General features: G+C 32.8%; 1 protein-coding gene across 1 annotated transcript in view; it reads right to left on the bottom strand.

The window, feature by feature from the left end:
- The window catches only part of LOC145248353 (uncharacterized), a 69,139-nt gene that overhangs the window by 22,175 nt on the left and 27,853 nt on the right, over positions 1 to 19,111 (bottom strand). The window contains exons 3-4 of the mRNA XM_080110272.1: positions 12,738 to 12,849; positions 1 to 104 (exon numbers count right to left, since the gene is read on the bottom strand). The exon at positions 1 to 104 is cut by the window's left edge and continues 65 nt beyond it. Of these exons, the coding sequence (XP_079966398.1) occupies positions 1 to 104; positions 12,738 to 12,849 (216 nt within the window). The remainder of the gene's footprint in view (positions 105 to 12,737; positions 12,850 to 19,111) is intronic.

Genomic DNA, 19,111 nt, shown 5'->3' with positions numbered 1-19,111 from the left:
TTCCGGGTAACGGCTGAACAAAATATTCCAGTCTCTGGACAAAATTACTCCCGTAAAAGTGGACAACGCACAGCTCACGAATAGCACGAAAATACCGCTAAGTCCTGATATAAATAAATATTAATGAGCATGATTGTAATGATAACGTTATTAATATATAAATTAATACACACACACACACACACACACACACATTTTATTTTCTTTATATGTTTATGTGTTTACAGTCATATCTTGCTACGATGTGCAGAACTTTTTTAATTTTCGAGGAACAAAAAGAATTAAAAAGTTCTTAAACTTTTCTTAATTTTCAAAATTTTCTCGCCTGATGAGATCTAATATGATTGAAACAGTCTGCACATCGTAGCAAGATATGACTGTATTTACATAAAGAATAATAAAAATAATATAACTTGCTCTCTTTGATTGAGCACTATCAATGACCCTTGTTGGAATTCAATGATTCTATTTTTCAACCTAGAATATATATATATATATATATATATATATATATATATATATATATATATATATAAAGATATAAAGCTGAATGTTTGTGTGTGTGTGTGTCTGGTCATGAATAGGCTCCTATATGGTTGACTATTTTAAAAAACTGATTACATATAATGATAGAAGATGTATCGAGACACAGGAATGGGTATGTTTGATCTGGCAGAACGGTGGTTCATTAAAATTGTGGGGTCTGCGTTCGTGCCTGGTCCACAAAGTATGGAAAGAAAAAATTAAAAAATTAAAAAAAAAAACGTTTACAAGTGTTTTTGATATAGATGTACATAAGAATACTTTGATAAGTATGTTTTAACTCAAATAGGGATGGTATAATAAAATTGTGGGGTCTGCGTTTGCGCCTGGTCTCCATAGAATGGAAATAGGCACAAACTTTAATAAAGACTTTTCATATCTATCTGCGTAAGTATACTTTGATAATTATGTTTCAGTTTGAATAAATATGGTATAATAAAATTATGGGGTGTTTGTTCGCACCTGACCTCCATAGAATGGAAATATGTCACAAAGTTTAACAAGGTTTTTTAATATAGATCCACAAAATATTGTGATAAGTGTTTCAGTGTGAACAGGTATGGTATAATAAATTATGGGGTTTATCTATTTTATTTTTACTTTCATCATATTTTGCTTTGGTTTTGATACCCCCAAATTCGAAGCTATCTCTTTACAACCCTCCCTTTTCATAACCTATCATACTTTCACGAATCAGATTCCATTTTCTGTAGGCTGTTTTTGAACCCAGTCAACGACGGGTACTTTTGCTAATATATATATATATATATATATATATATATATATATATATATATATATATATATATATATATTGGAAAATAATTGCAATTCTTTGGATTTTGTAATCATGCCCATACTCCTAGTTAGTACCAGATGGGTGACCATTTGGGAATTCTAGGTGCTGTATATGCTCCCCGCTTATCTCGGCATTTGTTTCCAGTCTTCCTGTACATACACTTCACTTGCCACTGGTATTTAACAATGTCGACTCAGGAGAGGCACCCCTTTGTGGGTATCCATAGTTTGTCAAAGACCGAAGGAGCCCGTTATATATATATATATATATATATATATATATATATATATATATATATATATATATATATATATATATATATATACTAGCAATACCCGGCTAAGCGTCGTTGTGGCTCAGTTTGTTTAAATGGAAAACAAAGAATAAAAATAAAATGCATGTTATTCTTATATGTTTATGCTTTCAATACTTGTGGATGCCGACTGTACAATACGCAACACATACTTGTCCATGTGATAAGCAATCAGGGTGTAAATGTAAGTCACACAAATGTAAAAATTGTCCCTGAGACTTGTTTATGGTTATTGTAAATTAAAATGCTATATCCGTTCCATGCACTTCGCTGCCCGTTATTCATGAAGTCGACATAGGGGAAAACATGAGAGTTTAATTTTACTATGGACATGTATGTGAGCACGCACTGAAAAATCTTGTAAATTAAAAAATTAAGCCGGTTTTCTTTTTGTATGAAAGTATAGTATTTTATCAATGATAAATCGATGGAAAAATAAAAAGAAAACTGTTTAAAGAATAAACCAACAAAATAAGTGGGTGACCGATGATAATTCATAAGGAAAAAAGAAAAGATAAAATATGTAAAAATGTTGCAAGATATTTAAAAAAAAAAAAAAAGCAAATTGTTTGGCAAACTGTTGTTTTTTTATTCAAATAAAATATCCTTATTCTCGCATATTTTTGGAGAAAAAAATATTGCTTTCAAATATAATTAATTCGTAAACATTTTTAGGCTTCTTCGTTATTGTAGCAAAATTCGGAGATTGAAATATTGATTTTTAAGTGAAAGTAATGATATCTACTGAATTTCTATGTCGCAATAATGAAAATGTCCAAATCTTACTAAAAATAATAAGGTAGAAAGTAATTATTAAAGAAAATAATTTTCGAAGGCATTTTAGTTATTTCCATTGTGTTTAGATACAATGTAACAAAACAAATGAACAAATGAACATAGCCGAAATCATTTTTTTTGTTGAATCATGGAAGACTTTACTAATTATGTCATTCAAATATGGTACATAACATTGCTTATTGTTCAAATTGACAAAAAATGTAAGTAGTTATTGTTTTTTTTTTAATTAAAAATCAACTTTTCGACTGTCGGATTTAGCTACAAAAACGAAGAAGTACCTTTTTTATCGGCCGACCTGCACTTGCGTTATTTATTGCACGCCCCTCGTATATATATATATATATATATATATATATATATATATATATGCATGTGTGTGTGTGCGTTTGTGTGTGTGTAAGTATGTGTGTGTGCGTTTGTGTGTTTTGTGTGTGTTTTTGTGTGTGTGTTTTGTGTTTGTGTGTTTTGTGTGTGTGTGTGTGTGTGTTTGTGTGTGCGTGCGCTTGTGTGTGCGTGTTTGTGTGTGTGTTTTGTGTGTGTGTGTTTTGTGTTTGTGTGTTTTGTGTGTGTGTGTGCTTGTGTGTGCGTGTGTGTGTGCGTGTGTGTGCGTGTGGTTTTGTGTGTGTGTTTGTATGTGTGTGTGTTTTGTGTTTGTGTGCTTTGTGTGTGCGTGTGTGCGTGCGTGTATGTGTGTGTGTGTGTGTGTGTGTGTGTGTGTGTGTGTGTGTGTGTGTGTGTATCTATGGAAATATCTATGTAAATATCTATACTCGTAGCCAAATTAAATATTGAAATGCTCATATCTTTGGTTCGAAACTACATAAAAATTTTAAAATTATAATATTATTATAATTATATACTATTCTATGGTTAAAATTTTATGACAATCGGTAAAAAAGAATGTACATTTTCAAACCAATAAAATATGTCCAAATTTGCCTATATTTGTATATATTGTTTTTTGATAGGCCAGCTTCAGTTTTGCTGTTTGGGAAGAATTTTGCTAAGGGATTTTTTTTGATTGCTTGTCTCCCCTGTGGCTTTGCCAGGCCACTAATATATATGTGTTTCTCAAGGTTAAAAATATCCAAATTTAAAAAACATTGAATTTCACGAGGTTGTTGATAGTGCTCAATAAAAAGACCAAGATATTATCATTTTCAATTTAGGAAAATAAAATTACTATTAGTAGCGACAATAAATATACTGTTTCAGCCTAAAAAGACTTCATCAGCGACAGTAACAGTCTCTGTTCTTAGTCGAGTCATGATCTTTAATCTGTCGCCTGATGAAGTCTCTTAAGATTGAAACAGTAGATTTATTTTTACGACTAATGGTAATTTATTTACCTAAATTGAATTATATATATATATATATATATATATATATATATATATATATATATATATATTACATAGGCATCACCACTTATCAAGGCCAAGAGGCCATTCAAGGATAAGGGTTAAAGAGTGTACAGTAGAAATTGGACAAGATAGAAACCGTTAGTAATGGAAATTTGGTAAATTTGTTAACTTATATGGAACGGCTAATCAAAAACTTGTTTACGTGAGACTTGAAGACAACCATATTGTAGTCAGCTGGAAAGCAGGAAAACGGAAGGCAATTCCACAGGCGTGAAGTTTTAAGAAAGAAGCTTTGTTTATGGAATCTACGTTTAGGTTTCGGCACAGATAAAGAGTGTGGAAAATTACTGATAGTGTTTTCTGCTAGACGGGTGTTATATATATATATATATATATATATATATATATATATATATATATATATATATATATATATAAAAGTGAAAGTGTCTCTGTGTCTGCCTGTGTGTCTGTATACATTTCCCTTAGCAATAACTTTTAATTAATTAGTTAATTTTTAGGCAACAGACTCGAAATTTGATATACAGGTTACTGAGATTTGGAAAAATCGATGTGGTCGGTTTTTGGCCAGGAATTTGGCGATTAAGGGGTCAAAGTTCAACGATTTGACATTTGAGAACTCTACCAAACTCCGACAATTTTGGGTCTACGCACTTGAAATTTTAGATATAGGTTCCTTGGACATGGATCTAACTTAATAAATTGATTTGAGCCCAAAACAATAAATTTTAAGGGGTCATAATAGGGGTCAAAGTTTAAAAAAAATTTGACCTCTGCGGTCTCTTCCAAATAACTCAGACAATTTCTGGTCTAAATATTTGAAATTTTACATAAAGGGTATTCAGAGATAGGGCAAGCTTTTTCATCAGTTTGGGTCGAAAATCTTTAGTTACCAATATATAAATGTATGTATGTATGTCTGTTTGCATGTCTGCTTTAAACTTTCAATAGAGGCGATCGATTTTACCAAGATCAGTATCGTTTTAAAGTTCGATCTTTCATACGACAAATATCGACCTTTCATTTGACAAATATCGACCTTTCATACGACAAATATCGACCTTTCATACGACAAATATCGAAAAATTGGCTAAAAACATTAATATCTTCCCCTTCAACTAGGCACTTTTCTACAGGGGGACACTTTTTTCGCCGATATTTTTTAAAGTTATCCTCTCCTATAGATTGTCTAGCCTTAATTTTAAAAAAATATCGCTTCTAGTTTGGCGGTGGTCGTAACAACATAAACGTTAGGTTTTACGCCGTTCTTTTCCTCCTTTGCGGTACGGGTTCGAGCCTGCCTTCCTACTACCACTTTTTTTTTTGCTTAACATACACATCCAAACACCCGGGCAACGCCGGGCGCCCATGCTAGTATATATATAAAAGTGAACATGTCTGCGTGTGTGTGCGTGTGTGTGCGTGTGTGTGTCTGGGTCTGTGTACATTTCCCTACGCAATAACTCTGTTAATTTTAAGTATACAGACTCGAAACTTGATATACAGGGTACTGAGATTTGGAAAAATCGATGTAATCTGTTTTTAGGCAGAAATTTTTCGATTAAGGGGTCAAAGGTTAAGATTTGAGCTTTGAGAACTCTACCAAACTCCTCCTACAAATGTGGGTCTAAACACTAGAAATTTTAGATATAGGTTTCTTGGACATGGATCTAACTTAATAACTTTATTTGAGCCCTAAACAATAAATTTTAAGGGGTCATAATAGGGGTCAAAGCTAAAAAAAAATTAGCTTTTTTTTTTTGCTCAGCATACACCTCAAAACACCCGAGCAACGCCGGGCCGAAATGCTAGTATAAATATAAAATCCAATTTAGGTAAATAAAATTTTATATATATATATATATATATATATATATATATATATATATATATATATATATATATATATAGTGACCCATAAAAGGGCCTTATTTTGATTTTCACTCCAAATTTGTGTTTTTTTTTTTCGTATTTTTCAGGTTGTGTGAACAACAGGCCTAGCAGATTCTATGGACGCCAATATAGATCTGACTGGACGCTATAGTACGCAGCAACGGATAAAAATCATTGAATGTACTTTGCCACAAAACCAGTTCTTCCGACACAGAAACAATAACAGGAAACTTTTAGACAATAACAATGTATATGGTAGAAGGACAAGCCAACGTTCGGAAGACAGGAAGTGCGGCAGATATTCACAAAGATCACAGTGGTTAACAGTATTTCACACATAATTCCTGACAATATTCAGATTGTACGAGAATGCTTTGAGGAATCCTCCAGAAAATCAACACGTCGTCTCTCACAAGAAATTAGCATTTTGAGATCAGTTTTGAGAATCCTCCATGATGACTTTAATCTTTTTCTTACGAAATTCAGATTTTGCAAAAGTAAACTGATTAGAATAAATCAGAACGAGAAGCATTGTGTGAAGTTAAACTAGTTAAACGGTTGAAAATAACTCTGGCTTGTTTTTTTTGTTTGTTTTTAATTGGCAGATTCTTTCGTGTTTGCGCATACGTGTGTCCCTACTTACCAATAGAAAAATCACCTTACCAATAGAAAATTCACCTTACCAATAGAAAATTCACCTTACCAATAGAAAATTCTCCTTACCAATAGAAAATTCCCCTTACCAATAGAAAATTCCCCTTACCAATAGAAAATTCACCTTACCAATAGAAAATTCTCCTTACCAATAGAAAATTCACCTTACCAATAGAAAATTCACCTTACCAATAGAAAATTCACCTTACCAATAGAAAATTCCCATTACCAATAGAAAATTCCCCTTACCAATAGAAAATTCACCTTACCAATAGAAAATTCCCCTTACCAATAGAAAATTCACTTTACCAATAGAAAATTCTCCTTACCAATAGAAAATTCCCCTTACCAATAGAAAGTTCACCTTACCAATAGAAAATTCACCTTACCAATAGAAAATTCTCCTTACCAATAGAAAATTCTCCTTACCAATAGAAAATTCACCTTACCAATAGAAAATTCTCCTTACCAATAGAAAATTCACCTTACCAATAGAAAATTCACCTTACCAATAGAAAATTCTCCTTACCAATAGAAAATTCCCCTTACCAATAGAAAATTCACCTTACCAATAGAAAATTCTCCTTACCAATAGAAAATTCTCCTTACCAATAGAAAATTCACCTTACCAATAGAAAATTCACCTTTCCAATAGAAAATTCTCCTTACCACTAGAAAATTCACCTTACAAATAGAAAATTCACCTTACCAATAGAAAATCCTCCTTACCAATAGAAAATTCCCCTTACCAATAGAAAATTCACCTTACAAATAGAAAATTCACCTTACCAATAGAAAATTCACCTTACCAATAGAAAATTCTCCATACCAATAGAAAATTCACCTTACCAATAGAAAATTCACCTTACAAATAGAAAATTCACCTTACCAATAGAAAATTCTCCTTACCAATAGAAAATCTCCCTTACCAATACAAAATTCACCTTACCAATAGAAAATTCACCTTACCAATAGAAAATTCTCCTTACCAATAGAAAATTCCCTTACCAATAGAAAATTCACCTTACCAATAGAAAATTCACCTTACCAATAGAAAATTCTCCTTACCAATAGAAAATTTCCCTTACCAATAGAAAATTCACCTTACCAATAGAAAATTCACCTTACCAATAGAAAATTCACCTTACTAATAGAAAATTCTCCTTACCAATAGAAAATTCCCCTTTCCAATAGAAAGTTCACCTTACCAATAGAAAATTCTCCTTACAAATAGAAAATTCCCCTTACGAATAGAAAATTCACCTTACCAATAGAAAATTCACCTTACCAATAGAAAATTCACCTTACCAATAGAAAATTCTCCTTACCAATAGAAAATTCCCCTTACCAATAGAAAATTCACCTTACCAATAGAAAAGTCACCTTACCAATAGAAAATTCACCTTACCAATAGAAAATTCCCCTTACCAATAGAAAATTCACCTTACCAATAGAAAATTCACCTTACAAATAGAAAATTCACCTTACCAATAGAAAATTCTCCTTACCAATAGAAAATTCCCCTTACCAATAGAAAATTCCCTTTACCAATAGAAAATTAACCTTACCAATAGAAAATTCTCCTTACCAATAGAAAATTCCCCTTACCAATAGAAAATTCACCTTACCAATAGAAAATTCACCTTACCTATTGAAAATTCACCTTACCAATAGAAAATTCCCCTTACCAATAGAAAATTCACCTTACTAATAGAAAATTCCCCTTACCAATAGAAAATTCTCCTTACCAATAGAAAATTCCCCTTACAAATAGAAAAGTCACCTTACCAATAGAAAATTCACCTTTCCAATAGAAAGTTCACCTTACCAATAGAAAATTCACCTTACCAATAGAAAATTCTCCTTACCAATAGAAAATTCCCCTTACCAATAGAAAATTCACCTTACCAATAGAAAATTCTCCTTACCAATAGAAAATTCCCCTTACCAATAGAAAATTCACCTTACCAATAGAAAATTCACCTTACCAATAGAAAATTCTCCTTACCAATAGAAAATTCCCCTTACCAATAGAAAATTCACCTTACCAATAGAAAATTCACCTTACCTATAGAAAATTCCCCTTACCAATAGAAAATTCCCCTTACCAATAGAAAATTCCCCTTACCAATAGAAAATTCCCCTTACCAATAGAAAATTCTCCTTACCAATAGAAAATTCCCCTTACAAATAGAAAATTCTCCTTACCAATAGAAAATTCCCCTTTCCAATAGAAAGTTCACCTTACCAATAGAAAATTCACCTTACCAATAGAAAATTCACCTTACCAATAGAAAATTCCCCTTACCAATAGAAAATTCACCTTACCAATAGAAAAGTCACCTTACCAATAGAAAATTCACCTTACCAATAGAAAATTCACCTTACCAATAGAAAATTCACCTTTCCAATAGAAAATTCACCTTACCAATAGAAAATTCTCCTTACCAATAGAAAATTCCCCTTACCAATAGAAAATTCACCTTACCAATAGAAAATTAACCTTACCAATAGAAAATTCACCTTACCAATAGAAAATTCACCTTACCAATAGAAAATTCACCTTACCAATAGAAAATTCACCTTACCTATAGAAAATTCACCTTACCAATAGAAAATTCCCCTTACCAATAGAAAATTCACCTTACTAATAGAAAATTCCCCTTACCAATAGAAAATTCTCCTTACCAATAGAAAATTCCCCTTACAAATAGAAAATTCACCTTACCAATAGAAAATTCTCCTTACCAATAGAAAATTCACCTTACCAATAGAAAATTCCCCTTACCAATAGAAAATTCCCCTTACCAATAGAAAATTCACCTTACCAATAGAAAATTCACCTTACCAATAGAAAATTCTCCTTACCAATAGAAAATTCCCCTTACCAATAGAAAATTCACCTTACAAATAGAAAATTCACCTTACCAATAGAAAATTCTCCTTACCAATAGAAAACTTTCCTTACCAATAGAAAATTCACCTTACCAATAGAAAATTCACCTTACCAATAGGAAATTCACCTTACCAATAGAAAATTCACTTTACCAATAGAAAATTCACCTTATCAATAGAAAATTCCCCTTACCAATAGAAAATTCACCTTACCAATAGAAAATTCTCCTTACCAATAGAAAATTCCACTTACCAATAGAAAATTCACCTTACCAATAGAAAATTCCCCTTACCAATAGAAAATTCCCCTTACCAATAGAAAATTCACCTTTCCAATAGAAAATTCACCTTACCAATAGAAAATTCTCCTTACCAATAGAAAATTCCCCTTACCAATAGAAAATTCACCTTACCAATAGAAAATTCTCCTTACCAATAGAAAACTTTCCTTACCAATAGAAAATTCCCCTTACCAATAGAAAATTCCCCTTACCAATAGAAAATTCACCTTACCAATAGAAAATTCACCTTACCAATAGAAAATTCACCTTACCAATAGAAAATTCTCCTTACCAATAGAAAATTCACCTTACCAATAGAAAATTCACCTTACCAATAGAAAATTCACCTTACCAATAGAAAATTCTCCTTACCAATAGAAAATTTCCCTTACCAATAGAAAATTCTCCTTACCAATAGAAAATTCCCCTTACCAATAGAAAATTCACCTTACCAATAGAAAATTCACCTGGCGCCTTGTTTTATGTTTGCATGTACATGTGAACTAAAGATATTTAATATAATTTATGCATGTTATTTCAGAGCAAATAAAATGCATTTAATATTATCCATGTATTCGCGTTTTGCTACAAACATAATTTTATTCTCGTTCGTCGCGTTTGAAAAGTTCAATAACTTTTAATCTCTCGATAAAAAATAAAGTTTGTCTAATTTTAATATATAAATACATTTACAAGTTTCATGTTTTATACATTATTTCGTGGACTATGGAATTGATTATGGCGTGTTCTAATTCGATCACACAACATAACATGCATCCACACAGAGGTATCATAGTAAACCCCACTCACCCTCATGGTTCACTACAGATTGTGCAGCTGCCATTGCAAAAAGACAGCATTCACTCCACCGATTCGTACGTCAAATACAAATAGGCAACATTTTACAAATCATTGCACTTAGATTAAATGAAAAATCCTTTATATAAGAGGGGTATAATCCGTAGGGGGGCGGGATGAAAAGAAAAACGAACAACAAAAAAAATACAAAGATGGAGTGTGTACCCTAGTTTTTTTTTTTTTTTTTTTGTTAACAACCTCATAAATATCAGGAAATAATAATTAACTGATGAAGTAATATTTAACGGTGAGACCTTTTCAAAGCAAATCTTTTAAAAATGAAAAGTCCCCCCACACACACACGTTTTAAAGTGTTTCTACGTATTTTAAAAATGTTTGGAACTTATGACTCCACTCCATTCCCTCTTTCTGTCTACACCCTCGCCACCAAATTTAAAAAAAAATGCTAACGATTACATGTCTCGCTACATCGCTAAGAAGTGGGATCTCATTTTAAGTTAAAATTTTATAGGAAAATGACCCCCCCCATGCTAAAATGTTAACTTTTAGTTATTTAAAAACAAATTCCTTCTTTTATGTTATCTGTTATCTTTAAACGTATGAGCCAAAACTAAAGTAGATTTTGATTTCTTTTTAGCGGGTAAACTATGCTGGGGTGGGTCGTAAAAAAAACAAATATTTTTTTTAAAATATGTAAGTTGATCAAGTAGTTCTTTTTACATTAGAAAAACATGTTTGCTTTTTTTGTGAAAACAATTCCAACTTGCAATGAAAATTGAAATGAAATAATCGTAAATGATGAACGACATTATCATTATTATTTTTTTTTTATTTTTTAAATATTTTAGCGAATTACTCCACCGAGCAAATTATTCCTCGTAATATATAATATTCAATAGAGGATTGAATCTATCATAATACATACATAATCTGCATAAATTAAAAATATCATGTTTAATGTATTGTACGACCGGGCAACGCCGATCGGTCAGCTAGTGCATATATAGATTCGAATCTCGCTAGATTTAGCCACTCTGATGAGTTGTAGACGACGAAATACATGTCAGTGGATAATTATATTTTAAAAAACAATATGTATGCCGCTCCCCATGTGGGGGGCACCAAATTGGTCAGAAGGAAAATTATTCCCAACTCGCATTTAGATAAAAATGTACTTTCGTAAATAATTGAATTCATTCAAAAAGTATCGCAAAAACAAAAACAAATAACACACACACACACACACACACACACACACACACACACACACACACACGCACATATATATATATATATATATATATATATATATATATATATATATACTGATTAAATGTAGCCAATACATCATTTATAATAGGTATTGTGTCTCAGCCTTAAATAATCCCCAAAAGGGTTGATATGCCGTAAAAAAAAAGAAAGACAATACAAGCTGTTGTTCGAGCATCTGATCTTTAAATGATTTATAAAATAGACTATATAAAAATAAAATAGACTATATAAAAATAAAATAGACTATATAAAAATTTATGAATTTGGTTTGCATTTTATTCCTTTTTATGATGAACTAGCAGGGAGACCCGACGTTTCCCGGGATTGAATGATGATAGACGAATGTTTCAGAATCCCAGATTTTTATTTTCATCAAAATCAGTGAAATCACCTATTTTTCAATCAAATTAATTCGTTGCCTACTCTAGTTGGGGACCATCACGGTGCACCGGAAGGAAGCTTCACATGCCTCCCTGCAGTGACTTAAGTCACAATACTTTGTAGTACAGATTGCACTGCAGAGCGTACTGTTGATTTTATAAAATTATTTTTTTAAATATAATGGCTTGAATAAAAGTTTTAAATGAAAAAAAAAACAAAACAAGTATCATGGTTCTGTTGTGGATTAAGCAGATACATTCATTTCCAATGAATGCGCTTCTGTCATATAAAAAAACCTACTGTTGATTTTATATGTTGGACCTTTCGGCTTGTGTGGTCATAAAACTTCTCAGATGCACTTGTAATGTTTGGCTGTGTAAGATGTTAACTTTGGTCAAAATTGTCCGTTCTTTTATACATCGGACTTTTTCGATTATCGATTATCGATTATCGATAATTACCAAAGACATTCCGATACAAAACCTATCTAAGAATACTGCCAGGTATATAAAGTACCTTCGTGTGAAAAAAACAAAAAACAATCAGCCTAGCCGTTTTTGAGTCCATAGGGAACGAACTACACACCCCCAGACACACACAGACAAAATTCCTAGGTAGAGATAGATATTTCGAGAACTTGTCAACTCGATGACTCAACAAAAGATATTCTGAAGCATTTCATGTCAGAATTGAATAACGATTTACCTGAGTCTTCCATTGCTTTCGGCAAAGTAAGGAGTCCCGAACCTGCAATTTCAGCCACAACAAAGATACTTGCTGTTAAAACTGTTAGGCCTTGTCCTGGTTGAGTAGGAGCCTGAAGAAAATACAAATGCAAATAATATATATATATATACTGTGTACAGAAAGTTGTTAGATGAGACAAGTCATTGGTACCGTCGGTTTCAAGCCCGATAATTAGGACCGTTTTATATCCATATCAAACTCTCTTCAGCCAATACTCATCTCTTTTCCTTTTAATTCAGCACTCTGCTAGATTTCTTTAAAACCCCCCAAAAAACAACTAATCACACGTATATATATATATATATATATATATATATATATATATATATATATATATATATATATATATATATATATATATATATTTAAAGTGATTGTTGTGTAGTTCTAACGAGAGAAAAACGTATATTTAAAAGAGTGTAGCCATCAACAATTGTGTTTTTTTTTTTTAGCCTTTTATCATATTTTTATTTTTAAATATTTTTATAACGCGTTTCAAGCTTTGGTTCGCTTTCTTCAGATATTTTCGTGAAAAGGTTTTTTTTAAATGGGGGCTTGAAATGTTATTTTTACATCTGCTGATACTAAATGTGTTTGTCAGAGTGATGTGGTCTCAGACATTCTGTCTCCAATAGTAAGTGTTGGTAGTGTCCGGTCAGAGTTAATTTCAAAGAGGGGGCTTTTGGTCCATTTGGTGAAGGTTTTTATGTTTTTTTTTATGACTTTCTTTCCCCATGTATAGCACACATTCACACACAATCACACACACATACATATACATACATGTACATATACACATGCACACGTATACGTACGCAGGCATATACACATATACACACACATACATAGAAATATATGTAGGAGCATACATATATACATACCCACTTACACACTCACACACGTACTCACACACATCCACCCACTAATATATCACACACAAATTGTTTTTTTTTATTTTTTTTATTTTATTTTATTTATTTATCTTTTTAATTTTTTTTTTTTTTAATTTTTTTCCCCCCAATCAAAACACGCATGCATACATGTACTTAATCATTCAAACATAAGTACACGCACGCGCACACACACACACACACACACACAAGTAAGATGGAGAATAGGTAGGAGAACATATACACACACACGCATACACACATATACATGCACACACACATATATATACATACATGTATGCACATACACACTCACATAATCCGCATTCTATGCAGACACACACATATACATACACGCACATGCATATATATATAGAGATATATGCAGGTGCTCACACATACGCATACATCCATATGCACACATACACACACGAATACATTTACCCACCCATATATATATGCATACACATGTATATATATATATATATATATATATATATATATATATATACACACACACATATACACATGCGTATACATTCACCCACCCATGTATATATGGACACACGCACCCGCAATCACACACACACACACACACACATACATATTCATACACCTTTACCTTACATATATATTGGTTGAAGTTTTCTTTCTTTCCTAATCCAAGCACATATGCATACATGTATTCAGTCACCCAAACATAAGTGCACATACACACACAAACAAGATGGAGGATAGATAACAGATGATATATCTATACACACACACGTATACAAAATCACACACATACACGCATGCATACACATACACACATACATATACACACATATGTGTGTACATACACATACACATACATACGTATAATTTCTAATTGTTTGTTTAGTTTAGGGAAATGGTACTATACTGGATATGGATGTGCGCACCCGTGAAAGTGTGCGCGTGCTTTATTGTGCTTCTTTTGTTTCGTGTGTGAGGGTGCACATTTACCCAATTATGCATGCGTGCGAGTGTATTTTATGTTTTGCGTATTTTTGTGTATAATTATTGCGAGATGTTTAAGGCGGGTTTGCACTTTGCTATGAAGTTTTTTTCTTGTGTTAGTAAGTAGAAGTAGTTGTCAGTTTGGAAGATGGACATTATCTCGAATTTGCCTCCACTGCATGTGTGTATATGTTGTGATACATGCAGGTGTCTATTTTCCGCGATTTTGATGTTGGATCGGTGTAGGCTACTCTATTACTAAGGTTTTTTGTGACGCCTATGTAGGATTTATCGCATGCTGCACATTTCATTACATAGATCACGTATTTTGAGGTGCAATCTAGTTTTTTTTTTTTTTTAATTTTGAATGTTTGTATGGGGTTCGTGAATGTGTATGTGTTTCCCTCTAATATTATATTGCAGACTCCACATCGTTGTTTGTTGCATTTTGTGACTCCTTTTGTTGTGTCTTGATTGAGTTTGGATGAGGTAAGAATGCGTTTAGGTTTTTGGGTTGGCGTTTGCTTTTTATTATTTTTGTTGTTTTAAGGAAGTTGTTTAGTTTGTTGTTTTGGTTAAGTAGGACGAGGTTTTTCGTTATCTCTGTGAAAAGCTCTGGGTTGTTTGTGTTGTGTGTGGAGACGTATGTTAGGATTTGTTCTTTGTTTCGTTCTTAAGGGGTTCTCAAATCTTCTACTGGTATATTTGTCGCAAGTTTGATCCCTTTGTCTATAAGTTGTGATGGGTATTTTCTTTTTCTTAAATTTATTCGTAGTTCCTTGAGTCGGATTGTCCGAAGGTTATTGTCCGTGATTATGGTGCAGATTCTACGTGCTAGGGTGTAGGGAATGGCTTTTATGCAGCTTTTAGGGTGGCGACTTTTAAAGTGTAAGTACTGTTGGGTGTCTGTAGGTTTGCGGTAAATGACTCTGATAATGTTATTGTCTTTAATCTTTATCAGTATATCTAGGAAGGGTAATTCTGTAGAGCTTTGTTCTATGGTGAATTTAATTTTTGGGTGTTGGTTCTGGAGTATGGTGTGTAAGTCTGTGATGTGGATTTCTACAGGATGAAGCAGTCATCAAGGTATCTTTTCCAGGATTCTATAAACAGTTTTTTAGTCCTGTGGCCAAATTTTTGTTCTATCTTTTCATATAAGGTTTCTTCTAGGTAGGCTAATGTAAGGGTTGCGTAAGTCGGTGCCATTTTCGTTTCCATTGCTGTAGTTGCCATTGTTGAATTCGAAGGAATTATTATTTAGGATTATGTCTATACTATCGATGATGAATTGCTTTGTGAATCTAGGATGCAGTGTTTGTGCGTGTCTGTTGATCCAAAATGTTATTGCTTCTTTTCCTAATTCATAGGGTATATTACTATATAAATTGCTAACCTCAAATGTAACTAATAGTGCCCCGTTTTCTACTGTATGGTGTAAGGTAGTAAGAAAGTGAATGTCGTCCCTTATGTAGCTCTTAACTTGATCTGTGAAAGGTTGTAATAAGATGTCTATTAAGTTGCTAAGTCTGCTTGTCGGACAGGCTGGTCCTGCTACAATGGGTCTAAATGTAAGGTCACTAGGGTTTGGAGCGCTAATATATTCTGAGTTTTGTGTATCGATGGCAAGTTTTATTACGACAGATTTGTGTATTTTAGGCAGTCCGTAGAAGTTGTTGGTCTTTGTAATGAAATTTGTGAGGAAGTCCTTTTCTTTCTTTTTTAATATTTTGTTGTGTGTTGTACAAAGTTTTGTGATTTTTGAGATGGTGGTGTTATCTATGTTGGTACTAATGGGTTTATAGTAGTGTTTGTCATCCAGTAATTCTGTAATTTTTGTTTCATAATAATTTTGTCCATGATTACTACGGCACTGCCTTTGTCTGCTTCTTTTATTATTATGTCATTATTATTACGGATCTTTTCGAGTGCTTCTTTTGCTTATATGTGAAGTTGCTTGTGGCTTTGTCTTTTTTTTTAGGTTAAGGTTCCAGAGATTTTCGAAGTAGGTGTTTAGTTCTTTTGTGTTGTTCTGTTTGTTAGGGAAATATGTTGATTTGTTTTTTGTTTTTTACTAAAGAACCATCTTTGTCCCCTTTGCTATCTAGTGTTTCTATTAGTCTAAATTTCCGTTCGAATTCTTTAAGGTCTTTTTTCAGTTCTGCTATATTGCTTTTAGGGGTGGGACAAAATTTGAGGCCCAGCTTCAGTATTTGTGTTTCGTTCTTTGATAAGGTGTATGTGGATAAATTGATGATTTTGGGTCTAATTTTTTCTAACCTGGAATTGTTGTTCTGTGGGGGTTTCCTAAAAATGGTGGGGGTTGTTAGTTTCCTTGTTTTGAGGAGTTGTGTGTTTTAGGGTGATGTGATGTCTCCTTGTAAAATAAGTGTTGTGTGCATTATTGTGAGGGTTGAGTGATAAATGATTGAATGGATTGTCATTATATGTTGTTTGTGTTGAATAGTTGTGTTTCAGTTGGAATTGGTGTTGCTGTTGAGGATACATGCATTGTTGTATGGGGTTGTGTTGCCGGGGTTTGTTGTAGGGTAGGTTTGTTTGCCGTGATTGGTGTTGCATGGGATATTCTAATTGTTCCCATTGATGGGGGAGGTGCCTTGAGGGTTTCCTTCTTTGTGTGGAATATAAGGGGTGAGTGTTGTAGGCAGTGTTTTGAATTATGTGATGTCTGTGGTAGTTATTTTGCATTGTGGGGATATTTTGGTAAGGGTTGTTTAGCAAAGGTATTTTTTGGTTGTTTTTGTTGGCGATGTAGCGTCTGTGGAAATGGATTTTTGATTGTGTTTGCTGATGTGGGTGGTAATAGTTTGGTTTGTATTGCTTAGGATTGTATATATGTGGGTATTTTTGTGGAGATGTATTGTGTGGTATGTTGTCTGGTGTGTTGTGTTTGTTAAGGGTATGGGTTCTTGTGTAATTTTGAGGTGTTATTAGTGTGCGTTTTGGCTGGGTTTGTTGTTGGGAATTTGTGTATAATGCGGATATATTGTGGTTGCTTCTTTGTGTGTAGTTGTGTCTGTTGCATAGATGTGTTTGTGTATGGTGTATGTTTCGTTTCTTACCTTTGTTATGTGATGTCTGTGTTTGTGGATATCGTGTAAGGGTGTTCTGCTCCTGGTTGTCCTTGTAGGTGTTTGTCGATTGTTTACTTCTTTCTTTTTCTGGTAGTTTTTTTAGCCAGGTTATTTTACGTCCAATGATTTCCCTGGATTTTTCCTCCTCTTTTTTCCATTCAGATTTCCAGAGTTCCAAGAGGGGTTGCTGTGTTTCCTTGAGTTTTTTTTAAATATTTTATTGTTGATTTCCGTGTACTTCTCCGTAGAGTGTACTTTCTTGTCTTCCTGTATGTTGATTTCGGCCTGAAGGTTTGAAATATTAAGGGCTTTTTTGATTTTCACTTGTTCCTCTGTAAATTGTGGCGTAATTTTTTTCCGGAATTTATATGGAATGAATTGGTCCTCCATCATTAGAAATGTCCTGTACATTGCTGCGGTGTCGCTGCATTTGGCTGCATGGTAAAAAGCCATCTTTCTTTGTTTAAGGAGGATGTTCCAGTTTTGGAGATTCTGTTCTTTGGTTTTTAGTAATTCATTCTGTATGTACGGTCTTCTAAAGTGTTCCAGGTATTCTTGTTGTGTTTTGAGTTGGTTAATGATTTCCTCAATTTGGATCTTAAGAGCAAATAGTTAATAAAACATGTTAAAAAATACTTTGAAAAAAAGTTAAAAACATATTTAATTTGAAAAGGAAACACTAAATAAGTGGATAGTCCTTAACCAGCAGAGTTTCGAAGAAATACTTTTCTTTCTCATCAGAGGGTAGGAATTAGCAAAATGCGGGATCGGATTAAAAGTATTTAATGAAACTGCAAGTAAGTCAAAGATCTTACTTGATAAAAAAAAGTGAAGCAGAGGGAATATGGTGAAAAAAAAGGTGATTTTATGTGAATGGATAGTCTGTGAAAGGTAAATTATCCAATGACGGTAAAATTCAAAAATGTAAATCCAAGAAAGTTAAATTTCTATTCGCACAAGTAAAATCCAAGGAAATCCCGTAATTGGAAGATGGTCCAAAATAATCCAAAAGGCCGAAATCCATGGAATAATTCACAAATACGTACAAGGAAAAGGGGAAAGAATTCAAATAATATTATTAAAAGAAAAATAAGATATGCGTTATCTCGGCTGCCAAAGTTTTTAATTTAAAGTGGTTAGAGAAGTTCCTTGGTTATTATTAGAATTATGGTTGTTAAAAGAAGAAATGTGGTTTGATATTCTTTTCTTAATTAATGTTGTAGTAGCGCCGATATATGTATGTACTTTATTAAAAGCTCGAGGTTTGAAATTAATATTAATTTGCTGATTTGTATTAGTTAAATAGTTTGAATTTTGTTCATTGTGATCAACAAAGGGTGGGACAATGATTGTACGGCGATTGTTTTGG

Source organism: Euprymna scolopes, chromosome 26, assembly GCF_053919585.1.
Source record: "Euprymna scolopes isolate OS-2025 chromosome 26, ASM5391958v1, whole genome shotgun sequence".
NCBI lineage: Eukaryota > Metazoa > Mollusca > Cephalopoda > Sepiida > Sepiolidae > Euprymna > Euprymna scolopes.
This window is presented reverse-complemented; position numbering and strand designations above follow the sequence as displayed.